This window comes from Hetaerina americana, unplaced genomic scaffold, assembly GCF_022747635.1.
Source record: "Hetaerina americana unplaced genomic scaffold, ioHetAmer1.1.p SCAF_161, whole genome shotgun sequence".
NCBI lineage: Eukaryota > Metazoa > Arthropoda > Insecta > Odonata > Calopterygidae > Hetaerina > Hetaerina americana.
In genome coordinates this window covers 307,445-326,908 of record NW_027286721.1, presented here as the reverse complement: position 1 = coordinate 326,908, position 19,464 = coordinate 307,445, and the positions used below count along the sequence as shown (strand labels likewise).

Here is a 19,464-nt window from a genome sequence, read left to right as displayed (position 1 = left end):
TTTTAACTTAGGAAAAATACTATCTTTGCTTTCTACAAAATAAACTTTATTGGTCGACTGGTTTCGTTTACACTGTAACATCCTCAGGACTGAAATATGTTACAGTGTAATGAAACTGGTCGACCAATAAAGTTTATTTTGTAGAAAGCAAAGATAGTATTTTTCCTAAGTTAAACAATTTCTACTCACTGAAATTGTTATTATAACTTAATAAATGGCAATTTCGATGCAATTAGCAATTGAATACTCCCCAATCTAATCAAACTATCCTGTACGGTCAAATATTTAGATAATTACAACATCCCCACAATGTCACAGAGTATAAAATGATCCACCAGACAATTGCTATACCCTCAAATTATAGCCACAAATGACATACACTCAGCGTAATGACTTCATTACAAGTTACAGCCGCTGCATTTCCTGCAGTTTCTCACAATTAGGTAATTAAATCAAAGCACAAGTTCAACAATTTCAGAGTGTAAAAATCATTCGCCTTGACTGGGATTCGAACCCAGATCCCTCAATATCCGGTCGAGTGCTTTAGCCACTTAAGCTACCGAGGCGTCCTCTTAAACTCTGAAATTTTGGGGCTTTTAAAGGAACTAGATGCCCCAATTGCCCCAAAATTTCAGAGTTTAAGAGGACGCCTCGGTAGCTTAAATGGCTAAAGCACTCGACCGGATATTGAAGGATCTGGGTTCGAATCCCAGTCAAGGCGAATGATTTTTACACTCTGAAATTGTTGCATTGAAATGCACATTAGCGGATGACTCCGTTAAAAGTTACTGTTGCGGCATCTCCCGCAGTTTCTTTGGAATTTGTCAAAGCACAAGTCTTTAAATTCGATATTAATCCATAATTTACTCGAGATGGACAGGTTCCAGCACACTTGCTGGTGACGGCATGCCAAACAATAGGTACCCCACCCATGCCATTCCGGCACCATACCACAACCGTGCCGAAACCAAACCAGAGAGCTCACCTAGTGAGGTAGAGGCAGACCCGAGGGTAGGCACTCTCATCGACGTACTGCTCCAAAAGGTCCAGTCGCTCTATCTCCATGAGGAGGTCACAGGTCTCCGCTTCGGCATTGTGTGCCATGTTGTACGGCACGATCTCCCGTGCCAGGTCCACCAGCTGTACCTTCATCTCCGTGTCTTCCGGAGAGAGGTCGGCCCACTCTGCCGCTATTTCCCCGGCCAAATGCCTGAAAGAACCAATACCGTCAAAGATACGCCAAGCAGAGGCTACCGTACCGTGGCCAGACATCTTTGTGGTTCATCAACCATTATAAACCTTGTTGAGGTACCAATCCTATTGACATTACTGAAATTTTGTGGCCCACAGGCAGTAGTTCGTTACTATTGCCTTCTTTACTATAAAAATTCCCATTGACGGTCTCCCAGTCGACCATACGAACAAGGTCTGTACAGAAATAAGACGAGACTGGGGTCTTTCTACGCAAGAACCGCTTCACGGATCGCAATCAAAGACATGTTGCCTTCGAGTGGCATCTGTGAGAGGTAAAACACCACCTTGCTCGTGCCCCAATCTTCACTTGTCTCTGCACAACAGCGATTCTTGTCCAAGCTAGCAGAGCATGCTTGCTGTACGCAAATACTTATACTACGGTGAGAATTAAGGTGTTATAGACAAGCAATGAGTTTATGCATTGAAAATTGTTTGTTTTAATCTCGGGGAAAGTGCAACTCAAGTAGTAGTAGTATTTTACGGGAGACTACCGACTGTGGAGGTCGTTTACGCCAGAGGGGATGGACGGGGAAGGATGAAGGGTGGAGGGAAACACCTTACACTTTGACCTAGCAAGGCGGTGGTAAGACCTAAAGGGTCTACATGTCCCTACAAATTCTTTGATCTATTCTTTTAAGCAAAGAAATTTTCTGAGCTAATAAAAACATATCTAGGCTTCCCAATGCAACAATTTCAGAGTGTAAAAATCATTCGCCTTGACTGGGATTCGAACCCAGATCCCTCAATATCCGGTCGAGTGCTTTAGCCACTTAAGCTACCGAGGCGTCCTCTTAAACTCTGAAATTTTGGGGCTTTTAAAGGAACTAGATGTTGTGACGAAATACCATACATAGATATTCCAAAGAAACTGCGGGAGATGCCGCAACAGTAACTTTTAACGGAGTCATCCGCTAATGTGCATTTCAATGCAACAATTTTCCCCAATTGCCCCAAAATTTCAGAGTTTAAGAGGACGCCTTGGTAGCTTAAGTGGCTAGAGCACTCGACCGGATATTGAGGGATCTGGGTTCGAGTCCCAGTCAAGGCGAATGATTTTTACACTCTGAAATTGTTGCATTGAAATGCACATTAGCGGATGACTCCGTTAAAAGTTACTGTTGCGGCATCTCCCGCAGTTTCTTTGGAATATCTACGCTTAGCAACAGCCAAAGACAAAAAGTGAAAATGTACTCAGCTGAAAATTTTATCACAATTTAGGAGGATGTACACCAACATAATAAAAACAAAATTTTGACAATCAGGCTCTCCATACCCAGGAAATTAAAAAATTTGGGTTATTTTCTTTACACATCCCATATGTACGAGGGTAATCCGGAAAGTAGTACCCGTTCGTGCCGCATGAAGTGCTGACGACGCGAGTAGCCGCTGGACGAGGTCAGATAGCTTCAGTGGCTTGTCTGCCTTCTCTGAGCCAAGTTGCGTGACGCTAGCATTGCCTGTGTTGTTTCTGTGATTGTTTACAATGTTTAAAAAAATTGAGAACGCCGCCAGTTGTGAAGTGAGGGCAGTGATTAAATTCCTCAATGCAAGAAACGTTCGCCCATGTGATATTCATCGCCAATTAAAGGATGTGTATGGAGACAATGTAATGGACGAGTCGTCTGTTCGGCGGTGGTGTCGCAACTTCAACATGGGGAGGGGGAACACACACGACGATGAGCGTTCGGGGAGACCGTCTGTCATTACAGACCAACTGGTGAGCTCAGTTGACGAATTCGTGAGGAACGATCGGCGCGTCACAATTGATGACATCTGTGAGCATTTTCCCAATGTTTCTCGAACAATTGTTCATGAAATTGTTAAACACCATCTGCATTATGCAAAAATTTGTGCAAGATGGGTCCCTCGCGCATCTCAATGAGCTGGCGGCGAAGGACTATGCAGCAGGAATACAGAAACTTGTCACACGTTATGACAAATGCCTTAATTTGCTTGGAGATTATGTTGAGAAGTAGTTTAAAGTATCCTCTTTCAAATAAAATTTTTTATGTTTGTTAATATTTACTTTTGTGTCTTTATTTCACGAACGGGTACCACTTTCCGGATGACCCTCGTAGATTGTAGGCATAGATACATGCATGGAAAGACCAGTATCGTCTGTTTCCATGCCCTAACCTTGTAATTACAGACCGTAGCACAACACAATTTAGTAAATATTACGGCCCCACACTATTTAGGTAGGTTAGATGAGAAAGATATGATAACGGAGATAGACTCCCGTACAGATATAGACGTAACTACCTCGGACAATCGGGAAATTCATAAAAGTAAGAAGCCACAGTCGCTATACATGAGGTGAATACATTCCAGTTACAAGTCAGGACAAGATTAAAACATTCCATAGGCATAATGTACATATATTCATAGGTCTAAATGTTGACGGTACAGATATTTGCAAAGCATTCAAGATTTTTAATGGTTTTTACATGAATACCTTCGAGATGTCTTCATAAAATAACGGTAATTTTTTAATACTCCGATCCAAAATTTGATTAAAAAATTCTTTGATCCATTTCTTCATCAAACTAAATCACCCCGCACTCATAAAAACACATCTCCAACCTTAGACTGTCCGCCAAAGACTAAGTAAACAATGAACGAAGCTGAAAATTTTATCACACTTTAGGGCCATGTGATATATTTATAATATATCACATGTTTTATTTTTATTTATATTTTATATATATATATATATATATATATATATATATATATATATTTATATTTTGTTTTATTAATTATATTTATAATAAAAACATAATTTCGACAATCGGACCATCCAAACCGGCTTAATTTAAAAAATTCCCCATATTTTCTGAACACACACACCGTACATTTCGATGTAGCAAAGCGGTGGTAAGGCCCAGGGGGTCTAAAACGTCCCCACACTCAGTCCACACACCCGTCTGTGATAGCATGTGGTTCTTTTACACTTTGCAACCACAGTGGGACAACCAATGCAACAGAAAAGCCTGTGACTCATCAAATGCGATCTGTGATTAGGTTTTTACTGCCAAAGAAAAGGTTTCTGCTTTGCCAGGTTCAAAATTTCAGACGGTAACGTCAAATGGCACCTTAAGTAATGTCAAGACTTAAAGTATAAATGGCAAACCTCGTAAATTGGGACAGAAATCGCTCAACAAAATCATTTTTCACCATGAATAGTCACCGGAAATCCTTAATTGAAGTCATTCCTACTGAAATTATCCAATGAATTTTGTCTCTGAAAAAGTCGAATCCTTATCATTTACTGAAATCAAGACTCTATACCATATTTTTTCCTTCCAATTGTCAAGTTTTATGTAAGTTTAGCTTTCCATAAACCTGGATATAAATTAAATCTCTATATTTTCTACAAACCTCAATTTTCTATGTTAACCTCATTAATCCATATAACTCTCAAATATTAATCTTTTTAAATTCAAAGCTTGTGCAAAAATAATTTCGCAAATACTCTTAACTTTGATATTAATTTAAACCCCAATATTCTGTAAACCCTGCAATTAATTAGGCATAGCAAACATTTACCTTTATCACAAAAGTTTGATAATGTAACTATTTAGTAGAGCCAGCAGTTATCAAAAGAGATTCAATGTTTCATTGAAGGAACTTTGTAAATAACTCATTAATATGCATACACCTTAGCTAACGTACATTTTAATATCAATCTTGTGGGACTGCTGTAGAAATCTTAACTGCTATGGGCTAACGGGGACGTCACAACACTCAGCTAAAAATAATACCTGCACAGATCATATCAATTTTTTCCACATCTATACACATCATTTCCCACAAAAATCAGTAGCATTCAACTCCATGGTCCACAGTTTGACTAGCATTCCTTTACCTCCACAAAATAGCCCAAAAGAACTTAAAATAATACAAATGATGGCTGAAAACAATGGATTTTGCTCCCAATTAGTCGAAAAAATTAGAGGAAATAGCAGTCAAATCAATGTTCAAATCAACCCACCAAGAAAGACGTCTCGAAATGGAAAAGAATTCTCTTTCTGGGGAATTTATCCCGTAAACTCAACATATCCTTTGCAGAAAAAATTATTAAACCAGTCTTCTATAATAGAGCCAACTAAGGGAACCTTTTATCCAAGTGCAGAGACCAAATTCCCATAGTGGAAAGGAGTGGAGTTAATCAATTGTGTTGTGAGTGCTCTGCTATTTATACATTGGGGCAAACCAGGAGGAATTTCAGTGATTGTTTAAAGGAAATATTATTATTATTATTAGGTAATCTACCGGTTAAGGTAGGTTTTTGGATGGACAAAATTACTAATTTAATAATTTGTGACCCCTAGCAAAGCACAACATCCTACTCTACATCAGGTCCCTCTTCATCTCTTCAGTACTTTCTTCCTCCCTTCATTCCCTCTCTAAGACATTCCTGTCCTGTTCCTTCCCTTTCCTCGTTTGCCATTAACATTCTGCCCTCAATTACAGTCTTCAACATCCCACTATTGCCGGTCAATACCCCCTTCATCCACTTTTCCTGCCTCCTCCTTAGTAATATCTCCCAACAAACCCCTCTCTTCGCCTCATACCATACCAAGTACTTCCTTATTTGTTCTCTTCTCTGTCCATTTCACCTTCTCCATTCTTCTCCACACCCACATATCTACAATAGCCTCCAATCTACGTCTATCCTCCTGCTTCAATGACCACGTTTCCATTGCCACACATAGAACTACGCTCCATATCAAAGTCTTCTAACCAGTCTTTTCTTAACATCCTTACTCAACGTCCCCATCATCAACTCCCTCCTCCTTGTGTCAAAGTCTCTTTGCCTAATAGCGCAATTCTTCTCCTTACGTCCCCACTACTTTGATACCGTGTTGGTCCAAAACACTACCGAGATACGTTAACTGTTCTACCTGCTCTAGTTTAATTGCCCTCCTATTTTTTTTACAACATTAAAAAGGAAACCTGTTTTAAAAACAGGTAATATTTCTTCCGATATTGCCCAGCACCTTGGAGAAAACAACCACTCCAGTGATTTTGTCCCTAAAATCCTACATTTAGAGAGAAAAAGGCTTAAGATTAGATGACTTGGAACGGTTGGGAATTTCAAAGAGCTGTCATCATAAGGGTATGTTAGTTAATGGTCTGATGTATTCCTCCAGTTCCCTCCTTCCTGGACCTCCCTCTGTTCCAAACACAGCCCCTCTCTTCCCACCTAGATGCCATACCCAACCACCTTCTCTCCCTAACCCCAAACATACACAACAGTTTCCCTTCCCCTTCACTTCTCAAACACCTCCCCCCTCCTCTTCTCTGTCTACTACATAAAGTCCTCTGTGTCTTTCTGTCCTTTACCTGATGATGGCTTAGTAATAAATTGAGTGTGAAAAGATGTGTGTGTGTGTGTTGAGATTGAGTAAATTAAATCCAGTGAGTGAGTTAAGTGGGGGTATTCCACCACCACCCTTCCAGAAGGGCCTTATCCTTGGCCTCCAAACCCAGCTGGTCTACTGGTTCCGTCCCGGTCACCGATGGTTTATTGGAGACTGCTGCCATCCACCCGACAGGATCACTTTGAACCCTAAAGACTATATACTGTGCGTGTTTTTTAACAAAGTCAATACGCTGTTTCCGCTATTTCTTGTAAATGTCTCCCTTGTCTTTCCCTTCACCCCCTTCTCCTCCTTTTCCCCCCTCTCCAAACCCCCCCCTCGTTTCCTACCATGCCTCTCCACCCCTTCCGGAAGGTATATAAGCTTGAACACAACTTCAGTTGGTCACCTGATGATGATGTAATACATCGAAACCCGGTCGTAAACATACAAAATTTTTATCAAGTGGAAAAGTGCTACGATCAGTTATTCATCATGACTTAGTAAGTCGAGAGTGAAAGAAAGTGAAACCCGGGCCGTGTTTAACAAAAAATGTACATGGAATAACCGAGTATTTCTTTTCTGACACGCATACAGGTCTATACGTACACATTGTACCCACCTACATTGTAAGTAACTTGATCGACCAACTCCTGTCTTGATAATCCACATCGATACTCTCATTTTTTTCCACCGAGACACAACTGTCTAGTCACCATAGATCACAAAAGTTTGATCAAACAACCAAATGTCCCGAAGAAAGCATTAAAAGGGTCAAAATTTCAGATGGAAACGTCAGATGGCGGCTGAAGCACTGAAGCAAAGACGGGATGGATTGCGAGTTTCACATCTTCGATATATATTTAGCTGACTCTTTCCGTGTTGCTTGTTTCAAGAGTGACTTGTGAAATCGGCGTTCAAGATGTCAGCAAGTTTAATTAAAGATGCTAAGGCAGTGAAAGATAAGGATAAGAAAACCGAGGAAGAGAAGAATGAATTGGTAAGTTTTCTCTTTGTTATCTCCAGTGTGATTTTATGTTTAATGTTTTGTGGTTGCTGTGGTTTGCGTACGTTGATGGCCGTGCCTCATAGGATTTGTTGCTATTATTCAGTCATTCATTTTCGATCTACTCATCATTCGTGATATATTAATCAACCTAATGGTTTATATGCTGGATTTTAAAGGATATAAGGTCCGAAAATTGAAGTTACTACGGTCTACCGGTTATAAATGACAATGGAATAATCATAATGTACCCACGTTCTTACGGTTTTAATTTCTTTTTTGAATGCATTTTCACTGATCGTGACCGAAATATGTTGTTTTATTTCTTAAATGTTACATCAGCTGAATCTTTTTAAGATCATTTAACGTAATTTAATATTTTCGAAAAACAAAGGCCGTCCTCAAGGGGTTATGTCTTCATGGGCAATGCGTCTGCGGGCAAAGGGGGCGACTCACCTGACGTACTCGTGCCCCCAGAGGCCTATTTCCCCCTGAGAGCCTCGGAGACGATACTTGAGGCAATCCCGAGTGTCATTCATCGTCATGGCCAGCACCGACACAATGTCCGCGCACGCCGACTTGGTCTCCGCCACGTCAATCTTGTCGTACACCTCCTTCATCGTGTCGTAGTGGGAGCGCATGAACTTGAGGGGCTTAGGGACGTTGGTCATAGAAGTGGTTGAAGCCCGGATGTGGTCCCGGAGGCTTGAGAGGGCGAGGGGATGCTGGCTCGTGTCATTCTCCTTGAGCGTCCACGCCAGGAATGAAAGAAAGAAGAGGTCTAATTAGGATACGAGGGGGAAACAGATCTCTGGATAATCAAATCCAAACGAAGCAGACACACTTAAATATAGAGCGTGTTCCATTAAAGTGAGGTGCTTCACTTGATTCAATGCACTAAAAATCTCCATCTTTTTGCCTACATCTATACAATACCCCACAAGTCACCGCAAAGGTGTGCGGCAGGGGGTGTTAGGCCAGAACCAATTAAACGGTACAAAACCACAAGCAAAATCAACACATGGCATGCAAATACAACACAAATATATACCATGGAGTAATATTTAATGGAGGCGACCGACAGCTTGGGTCATTTGCGCCATCGGGGATGGATCGGGGAGAGCTGCAGGTGCCCAGAGTGCCTTGCCTGGGAATCGAACCCGGGACCCTCCGGTCAGCAGTCCAACGCTCTACCCCCTGGACTACCGCGACCCACTTATATATATATATATATATATATATATATATATATATATATATATATATATATATATATATATATACATATACATATGTATATATATATATACATATGAATATATCTTGACATATAATATATATATATATATGTATATATATATATATATCTGTGTATATATATATAAATATATATATTTTTCATATAGTAGTAGTATTTTATGGGAGGCTGTGATCGACATCTGAGGTCATTTGCGGCACTAGGGGATGGATGGGGAAAGGATGACGGGTGGAGAGAGAAACCCAGCGTCGGCATTGGCCTACTCTTAATAACGAAAGGCGGCCGCCAGGGGTCTGCAGTTTAACGTCCCATATGACGGATGTCGTACTCACTCATAGTGCCCTCCACAAAGCACTTCAAGTAGGGATCGAGATACCTCTGAAAAATATTCAACACAGCCAGGATTTGAATATATATACATATATAAATAAAACATATATATATATTTTGTGTACATATATATGTATATATATATATATCAACCATAAACACAGTAATCAACCCGAAGGTCGGTTTAGTAGGTGATGGTAGAGATCACCCGGTACTAAGCCCTATTTACGGCGTGTGAAAATTCACGCATCAGGGTAGGGGGGCCAGTTCCTTTCCCTGTGTTGGTTATGGTTCCCCAGGAAGACCTGGTACCCGAAAAGTCACTTTAGCTTGGGTAGAGCTGCAGGTGCCTAGAGTGCCTTGCCTGGGAATCGAACCCGGGACCCTCCGGTCAGCAGTCCAACGCTCTACCCACTTATATATATATGTATATATATATATATATATACATATATATATGTATATATATATATATACATATATATATGTATATATATATATACATATATATATGTATATATATATATATATATATTTTTCATGGAAGTAGTAGTAGTAGTTTTGAGGGGAGGCGACCGACAGCTAAGGTCATTTGCGCCATAGGGGATGGACAGGAAAGGATGAAGGGTGGAGAGAAACCCGGCGTCGGCATTAGCCTACTCTTTACGAAAGGCGCCAAGGGGTCCGCAGTTTAACGTCCCATCCGACGGACGGCGTACTCACTCAAAGTGCCCTCCACAAAGCACCTCAAGTAGGGATCGAGATACCACTGAAAAATATTCAACACCGCCGGGATTTGAACCCGCGCCCTCAGGGTGGGAAGCCAGTACGTTAGCCCCCGCACCATCTCGATCCCCTATATTTTTCATATAGTAGTAGTATTTAGGGGAGGCGACTGAAAGCTGAGGTCATTTGCGCCATTAGGGATGGATAGGGAAAGGATGAAGGGTGGAGAGAGAAACCCGGCGTCGACATTAGCCTACTCTTTACAAAAGGTGCCAAGGGGTCAATCAGTTAAACGTCCCATCCAACGGACGGCATACTCACTCAAAGTGCCCTCCACAAAGCACCTCAAGTAGGGATACCACTGAAAAATATTCAACACCACCAGGATTTTTGAACCCGGTGGGTGGGAAGCCAGGACGTTAGCCAGCGCACCATCTTGATCCCCATATATTACCATCTAACAGATATTGGCACCTTAGTATGCAATAAGAAATCTATTCAATAACTCGACAAATTAGAATTTGAAAAGTATGAAGGCAAAATTCCACTATCACATGCTACATACGACTGTTTCCTCCCCCGAGGACACATCGTCTGACCCAACGCTTTAGGTAGCCCCCCCCCCCCCCCACAATAGGGAGAGGGACGAGGGATAGAAGGGAAAACAGAAAAGGCAGAGCAAGCAATACTGTTTATAATTTTCGGCAATTTTCTCCTTAAAAATTCTCCTTACAATAATATTCAAGACGAAAATAGTATCGCCATGCCCTTCCGATACACTTTTTAATCTATAATCATCTTTAAATAATGCTCTAGGATTACTTAATAAGGCAAAATCGGAAAGCATATCAATTTTTCTCCGAGTATTCTAAATAAATATGCGCGCAGCAAACAATAAAACATCACTAAGCGGGAATAAATAGAATATAAACAAAGTAAGCCTTGCGCAACAATGTAAACAACAGTAGTTATGGAGAACGGTTAGAGCAGAATGGCCATTGCTACAGAACAGGCTAATGTAATATGCCTAATTATACGAATATACATCGCTGTCAAACGTACGACTTTATATATACGTATATATATACATTGCGCATGGTTAAAATATTTAAATTAACTTTCCTTTTCGGTGAAAATCAATATCTTAACACTTATTTTGAATTTTGCTCGAAACATGATGAAACCCTAATCTTTTTGCTCTAATACTGCATGTCTACAAGGAAGAATATAAAATACTAACTTAAAAAAAATGATTTCCGAGATCCTTTTCTTAAGTCAGTTAGACTAATCATTATGGTAGAACTTCTCTTTACTCGCCGGAAAGCATTGAATATCATGCGCAACATGTGATGGACGAAATTCATGATTTAGTTTTAAAATTAAGCACGATATTTTATTAGCTGAATCATCATTGCTATAAGGAAAAGCCGAATCTTATTTTTAGTCAATTTAGTAAATGTTTTCCCACAGAACATACGGAAATATTAGCCTTCCAACCTCTATAAGAATCTAAATTCCACTTTCTACGTGGCTGCCAAACTGGCAATGTGTTTTTGAACTTTTGAAGACGAAAGTAAGTTTACTCAGTACACATTACTTTGAAAATTAACACAGGGTTAAAAAACAAAAAAATTGTTGATAAATACAGCAACAATAAATCAAAATTCGAATATGCACACTCGCACATGACAGCGTGCTATTTAGCAGTCTTACAGTTCTTGTATTAATCAAAATGATCACTCAAATCAGCATCACACATTGAGGCTCTTAGGGCAAAAACATATAGTGTACAATTCAAATGTTAACAAGCACTTACCACTAATCTTTCAACTAATAAATTCAGCTCATCTTGTAACAGCTTATCCTCTTCAGACTGAAAAAAATGAAAATATAAATGATGATTTTCATAATTTACACAAGCTCAATCTTCAAATCTTATAAAGATCTGGCATAACTGACATAGTAAAATTGTGTGAATTGCCAAGAAACAGTACAAACATGACATATATAAGAAATGGTTAGTTATGAAGACTGACAAGGATATATACAAAAAAATATTAAATTACGTTAAACGATCTTAAAAAGATTCAGCTGATGTAACATTTAAGAAATAAAACAACAAATTTCGGTCACGATCAGTGAAAATGATTTCAAAAAAGAAATTAAAACCGTAAGAACGTGGGTACATTATGATTATTCCATTGTCATTTATAACCGGTAGACCGTAGTAACTTCAATTTTCGGACCTTATACCCTTTTAACTCCAGCATATAAACCATTAGGTTGATTAATATATCACGAATGATGAGTAGATCGAAAATGAATGACTGAATAATAGCAACAAATACTATGAGGCACGGCCATCAACGTACGCAAACCACAGCAACCACAAAACATTAAACATAAAATCACACTGGAGATAACAAAGAGAAAACTTACCAATTCATTCTTCTCTTCCTCGGTTTTCTTATCCTTATCTTTCACTGCCTTAGCATCTTTAATTAAACTTGCTGACATCTTGAACGCCGATTTCACAAGTCACTCTTGAAACAAGCAACACGGAAAGAGTCAGCTAAATATATATCGAAGATGTGAAACTCGCAATGTTACAATCGATTCTATCGAATTGAGCTTCTATCGATTGTACGATATCATTTCGAGAGGACATTTAAATGTCCATATTTATTACATCTGTTTTTTAGTTTATCCAGATAAAATACGTGCAGGCAAACAGCGAAGGTTTTCCGTATTTTGATTTGAAATCGTATCTCATATATCCTCATCAGTATTTCAATCCTAGGATTGGTTTACTGCAGCCATTTATTCTACTCTATTTAATGTCTATACCCTCTGTATTTTACGTCCTTATTTTGTCCTGTATGTGCATGTCTCTTGGTCTTCCTCGTGCAATCTTCCCTTCTATTATATTCCTAATTCACTGTGCCTCAATGAATGTCCAATCTATCTATTTCTCCTTTCCCGTAGAGTTCTCCATATGGTTATATCCTCTTCTGCTCTTCTATGTACTTCCTCGTTCGTTACTTTGTCTATTTATTCTTCAGCATTCTCTTAATCATCACCATGTTTGGCAGTCTTCTTATATTCTTCACTGGTATAATTTTCCAAATATTCCACGTCTCGGTACCATAGATCGCCATGGTCCTCACGAAAGTCTTGAAAAATTGCTCCCTTGTTTCCAGTCTTTAGGTTCTTTGAACATAGTAATTGCTTCTTCTTCGTGAACGCGTTCTTAGCTTGTATTTTATATAAATGAAATAAATATTGGTAGTGGTGATGGCGTAAGATTCTGTACTTGGTAATTGTGAATTGGGATAACATTTTACCCTAAAATATATTTCTAATAAAAAAGTGAAGCGATCTTTACTTTACCTATTGATTTTGATGTTTGAGCGCCGGTCTAAGAAATATTTCTTCAGCTAATTCCACGATTACCTTATTTTTGCCCTATTTCTGTCCTTTTCACTGTGTGAAATATGTTTTCGACGTTTGACGAGTTTGTTGAAAAATTTAGTAACCTTTCCGATTATTTCGTTGCTACAGTTTGTTGATGCCCTGACATTAGGATAAGACTTAGGTAATGTTCGCAGAAAAGAACAAAAAAGTCCATTGCCTCTTGCATATTTATTACACGAACAAAACCCTTAAAAGCTCAATCCAATGACAGCATAAATTAACAATTTAATATTGGACTTTTGCACATTTCAATGCATATTTTTACAATAAACATTTAACGAAAGGAATGCCAGTTTTTTGTAAGTTGAACTTAAATGTTCAAAAAATACCTTCTTATATTCCATCTTCTTCCTTTCATTAACTGTTTAATAAAGCACCCTTTGGAAGTCCTTTAAGGCAATTAGGCTTTTTATTTTTCTTGTGTCTCTTCCACATCTTGTACCCAGTGATATATATGTCCCCTCATCACATTTTGCATTTTGGGAATAGGAAAAAGTCGCAAAGAGGCAAGATCTATAAGAATAAGGAAGAAGATGATCGAGTATCAAGGTGATTGCCATACATACATACATATATATCATACGATGATGATATATGATATTTATACAAACCATAGGTTGAAGTTAACCGATGTAATCGCATAAACTTTTGCATTTTACATTGATCTCCCTACCTGCTCGTTCCAATAAGATTCAAACTGTTTATGATTGCTTTGATGCAGAAAATGGCTTCCTATTTGATCATATTATATACAAAATTATGAATATAATCGTGAAAGGACGTAATAAGGGATATATACGTTTGTAAACATTGATAATACAAATCAGTTGAGTGTGTTTTTCTGTGAGCGCAAGATGAATTTACCGCGAAATGAAACAAGAGAAAAACCACATTATTTCACAGCAAATTTTTGTAATGCTACGGGAATATTAACATAAAAATACAATAGTTCCATCCTTTACTACAGGCTTCTAATAGTGATAGAAATATAGCAAGTTATTCTTATATATCTTCTTCTGTTTGTTGACGAAATTACAGTGCCGCCATATTTGTTGTTTACATTTTTCATGTAGGTAAGTCAGTCGGTATAATTTTGGAAGTAGGCCCCTTTTTAATGTGGAATAAATATGCATCCCATACACAAATATGACTTATGTAGGCTCTGTCTCTGTGTTGGTGATCGACTAATTGAGCAATGAAGTCTATTGTTCCATTTTCTTCAAAAATATTAATTAGTCGATCACCAACACAGAGACAGAGCCTACATAAGTCATATTTGTGTATGGGATGCATATTTATTCCACATTAAAAAGGGGCCTACTTCCAAAATTATACCGACTGACTTACCTACATGAAAAATGTAAACAACAAATATGGCGGCACTGTAATTTCGTCAACAAACAGAAGAAGATATATAAGAATAACTTGCTATATTTCTATCACTATTAGAAGCCTGTAGTAAAGGATGGAACTATTGTATTTTTATGTTAATATTCCCGTAGCATTACAAAAATTTGCTGTGAAATAATGTGGTTTTTCTCTTGTTTCATTTCGCGGTAAATTCATCTTGCGCTCACAGAAAAACACACTCAACTGATTTGTATTATCAATGTTTACAAACGTATATATCCCTTATTACGTCCTTTCACGATTATATTCATAATTTTGGATATAATATGATCAAATAGGAAGCCATTTTCTGCATCAAAGCAATCATAAACAGTTTGAATCTTATTGGAACGAGCAGGTAGGGAGATCAATGTAAAATGCAAAAGTTTATGCGATTACATCGGTTAACTTCAACCTATGGTTTGTATAAATATCATATATCATCATCGTATGATATATATGTATGTATGTATGGCAATCACCTTGATACTCAATCATCTTCTTCCTTATTCTTATAGATCTTGCCTCTTTGCGACTTTTTCGTATTCCCAAAATGCAAAATGTGATGAGGGGACATATATATCACTGGGTACAAGATGTGGAAGAGAGACAATGAAGCAAGAAACGACAAGAAAAATAAAAAGCCTAATTGCCTTAAAGAACTTCCAAAGGGTGCTTTATTAAAAAGTTAACGAAAGGAAGAAGATGGAACATAAGAAGGCATTCTTCTGAGCATTTAAGTTCAACTTACAAAAAACTGGCATTCCTTTCGTTAAATGTTTATTGTAAAAATATGCATTGAAATGTGCAAAAGTCCAATATTAAATTGTTAATTTATGCTGTCATTGGATTGAGCTTTTACGGGATTTGTTCGTGTAATAAATATGCAAGAGGCAATGGACTTTTTTGTTCTTTTCTGCGAACATTACCTAAGTCTTATCCTAATGTCAGGGCATCAACAAACTGTAGCAACGAAATAATCGGAAAGGTTACTAAATTTTTCAACAAACTCGTCAAACGTCGAAAAGATATTTCACACAGTGAAAAGGACAGAAACACAGAAAGAGGGCAAAAATAAGGTAAGCGTGGAATTAGCTGAAGAAATGTTTCTTAGACCGGCGCTCAAACCATGTAAGATCAATCAGGGTGTTGAATGACATCCCTCCCACTACTAAAAAATCAAGAGTTAAAGTAAAGATCGGTTCACTTTTTTACTAGAATATATTTTAGGGTAAAATGTTATCCCAATTCACAATTACCAAGTACAGAATCTTACGCCATCACCACTACCAATATTTATTTCATTTATATAAAATACAAGCTAAGAACGCGTTCACGAAGAAGAAGCAATTACTATGTTCAAAGAACCTAAGATTGGAAACAAGGGAGCAATTCTTCAAGACTTTCGTGAGGACCATGGCGATCTATGGTACCGAGACGTGGAATATTTGGAAAATTATACCAGTGAAGAATATAAGAAGACTGCCAAACATGGTGATGATTAAGAGAATGCTGAAGAATAAATAGACAAAGTAACGAACGAGGAAGTACATAGAAGAGCAGAAGAGGATATAACCATATGGAGAACTCTACGGGAAAGGAGAAATAGATAGATTGGACATTCATTGAGGCACAGTGAATTAGGAATATAATAGAAGGGAAGATTGCACGAGGAAGACCAAGAGACATGCACATACAGGACAAAATAAGGACGTAAAATAGAGAGGGTATAGACATTAAATAGAGTAGAATAAATGGCTGCAGTAAACCAATCCTAGGATTGAAATACTGATGAGGATATATGAGATACGATTTCAAATCAAAATACGGAAAACCTTCGCTGTTTGCCTGCACGTATTTTATCTGGATAAACTAAAAAACAGATGTAATAAGCAGATTGTACGATATCATTTCGAGAGGACATTTAAATCCTTTGCCCAACAATCTTCTCCACTCCCCTCACCCAACAATACTCTCTACCAACATTCCACTCTCCTCCCTCTCCCTCCTCTGGCCCAACAATTCCCTCTCCCAACAATTTCCTCTCCCAACAATACCCAATCTCCTCCTCTCACCCAACAATCCCCTCTCCTCCTCTCACCCAACAATCCCCTCTCCTGTCCTCATCCAACAATCCTCTGGCCCAACAATGCCCTCTCCCAACAATCCCCTCTCCTTACCCTACAATCCCCTCTCCTTCCCTCACCCAACAATACCCTCTACCAACAATACCCTTTCCTCCTCTCACCCAACAATACCCTCTTGTCCTCTCACCCAACAATACCCTCTCCCAAAAATCCCCTCTCCTCCTCTCACCCAACAATACCCTTTCCTCCTCTCACCCAACAATACCCTCTCATCCTGTCACCCAACAATACCCTCTCCTCCTCTCACCCAACAGTACCCTCTTGTCCTCTCACCCAACAATACCCTCTCCTCCATCACCCAACAATACCCTCTCCTCCCCTCTCCCAACAATGCCATCAGCACTTCCTTGTTTGTTTCCCTTCTTCTGCCCACTTCACCTTCTATCCATCCTTCTCCACACACCCACATCTCTACAAATACCTCCAATCCACTCACTATGCCTCTCATATCATCCTGCTTCTTTTCAATGACCATGTTTCCACTCCGTACATAACTACGCTCCACATCAAAGTGTTTCATCGGTGGTCCTCAAAGTTTTTGGTCTTTCTAGTTCCTCATCATCATAAACCAAGCTGGTAACGCCCGTTTAAATATGGCCACCCAAATTTCATGGAAATAAATTATACTGGAGAGTCCCCGCTCATAACGTCCAACGTATATTTAATTTGCATGGTCATTGCCTTTCAAGAGTATCTAGTATTTTAGCAACCATGTTTCTCGTAGTTTAAATGAGCCTTTTTTTAACATCACTACCAAACATCCCTCTCATCTTCATTCCAACTTCCTCCTTATTATGTGAATGCTTCTCTGTTCCTAAGAACGCAATACTTCTTCTCCTTTTGTCCCTACTACTTTGACCATTTCGGTCCAGATACACTACCAAGACATGCTTAAACTGTTCCAAGTGCTTTAGTTTATTCTTATGAAGTAATCTACCAGTTAAGGTAGGTGTTTTGGATAGACTTAACTATCAAATAAATATTTTATGACTCCAAACAAAACACAAAATCCAGTATCCTACTCTACATCAGGTTCCTCTTCATCTCTGAGTACTTTCTTCCTCCCTTCTATTCCCTATCCAAGACATCCCTATCCCCTGTTCCTTCCCTTTCCTCGTTTGCCATTAACATTCTCCCCTCTATTACAGTCTTCAACATCCCACTTTTGCCGGTCAATACCCCCTTCATTCATTTTTCATCTGCCTCCTCCATAGTAATATCTCCCAACAAACCCCTCTCTTCGCCTCTCACCATACCAAGTACTTCCTCATTTGTTTTCTTCTCTGTCCATTTCACCTTCTCCATTCTTCTACACAACCACATTATATCTACAATAGCCTCCAGTCTACGTCTATCTTCCTGCTTCAATGACCACGTTTCCATAGCCACACATAACTACGCTCCATATCAAAGTTTCCTAATGAGTCTTTTCTTAATATCCTTGTAATCAACGTCCCTCTCATCTTAACTCCCTCCTCCTTGTGAAAGCCTCTTTGCCTAATTGCGCAATTCTTCTCCTTACGTCCCTACTACTTTGATACCGTGTTGGTCCAAAACACTTCTGAGATACGTATTAAACTGTTCTACCTGCTCTAGTTTAAATGCCCTCCTATTTTTAATGTTTTTAGCTGAAGCCTTTTTCTTTCTAGAAAATCGCATAACCTTTGTTTTATTAATATATTGATTCTCATCCCATATATCTATCGTACTGAATTTTCAATTCACTCATTTCAATGCTTGCAGCCCCTCTATTGGCTGACTGACAAACTAAAACTTGGTCATTCTAACAAACCTAACTGATTTTAAATGGATTCCCCGCCCACTTTCATTCCTACCTCCAGTTCTTCCCATAATGCCTCTCTTTAATCATTTCCTCTGCCTACAGGTTGAACAGCAACGGTGATAATGGACACCCCATGCCTTACACCTCTTCCTAACACTCCCCAACCGGACTCCCCGTTCCCCACACGCATCTGAGCAGTCTGAGACATGTACAGGTTACGAGGATTAGCCTCCTTTCCCTATCTATTCCTATTTTCCGCAATATACTCATTAGTTTTCCCCAATTTACTCTATCAAACGCTTTTTCGAAATCTGCGAGACAGGCAAATACCTCCTGGTTGTGTTCTATATTCCTCTTACGATTAGTGATCTCATTATTACTGCAATTGCATCACATGCATACCTCTCCCCTTCCTAAACCCATAAACTGATCATCCCCTAAGTATTAATCATTTACCCTACTCTCTCTATCCATTTGTTATAAGCCATCAGCAAGCTTTTATTTGCAAATAAAAGTTTAAAAATGACAATAACCTTTAAATAGAATCTTAAAGTGAGAGAGAGAGTGAGTGGGAAGAGGTTAGTCTTTGAACAGCATTGGGTTTAAAATTAGGAATTCTATGAATTATAAGCTTTGGTACACGGGAACAGGGGGGGCTGCCAAAATGCATTTTGGACCAATGAGAGAACGGATTTCAAATGATCCTATTGAATGAATGAACCCTGATATAT

At 38.8% G+C, this 19,464-nt stretch overlaps 1 protein-coding gene across 1 annotated transcript in view; it reads right to left on the bottom strand.

Annotated features, from left to right (window-relative positions):
• The window catches only part of Rpn1 (regulatory particle non-ATPase 1), a 52,341-nt gene extending 39,847 nt beyond the window's left edge, over positions 1 to 12,494 (bottom strand). Inside the window, exons 1-4 of the mRNA XM_071584189.1 lie at positions 12,380 to 12,494; positions 11,757 to 11,813; positions 8,083 to 8,369; positions 986 to 1,210 (exon numbers count right to left, since the gene is read on the bottom strand). Of these exons, the coding sequence (XP_071440290.1) occupies positions 986 to 1,210; positions 8,083 to 8,369; positions 11,757 to 11,813; positions 12,380 to 12,457 (647 nt within the window). The 5' untranslated portion in view covers positions 12,458 to 12,494. The remainder of the gene's footprint in view (positions 1 to 985; positions 1,211 to 8,082; positions 8,370 to 11,756; positions 11,814 to 12,379) is intronic.
• Between the last annotated feature and the right edge of the window lie 6,970 nt (positions 12,495 to 19,464).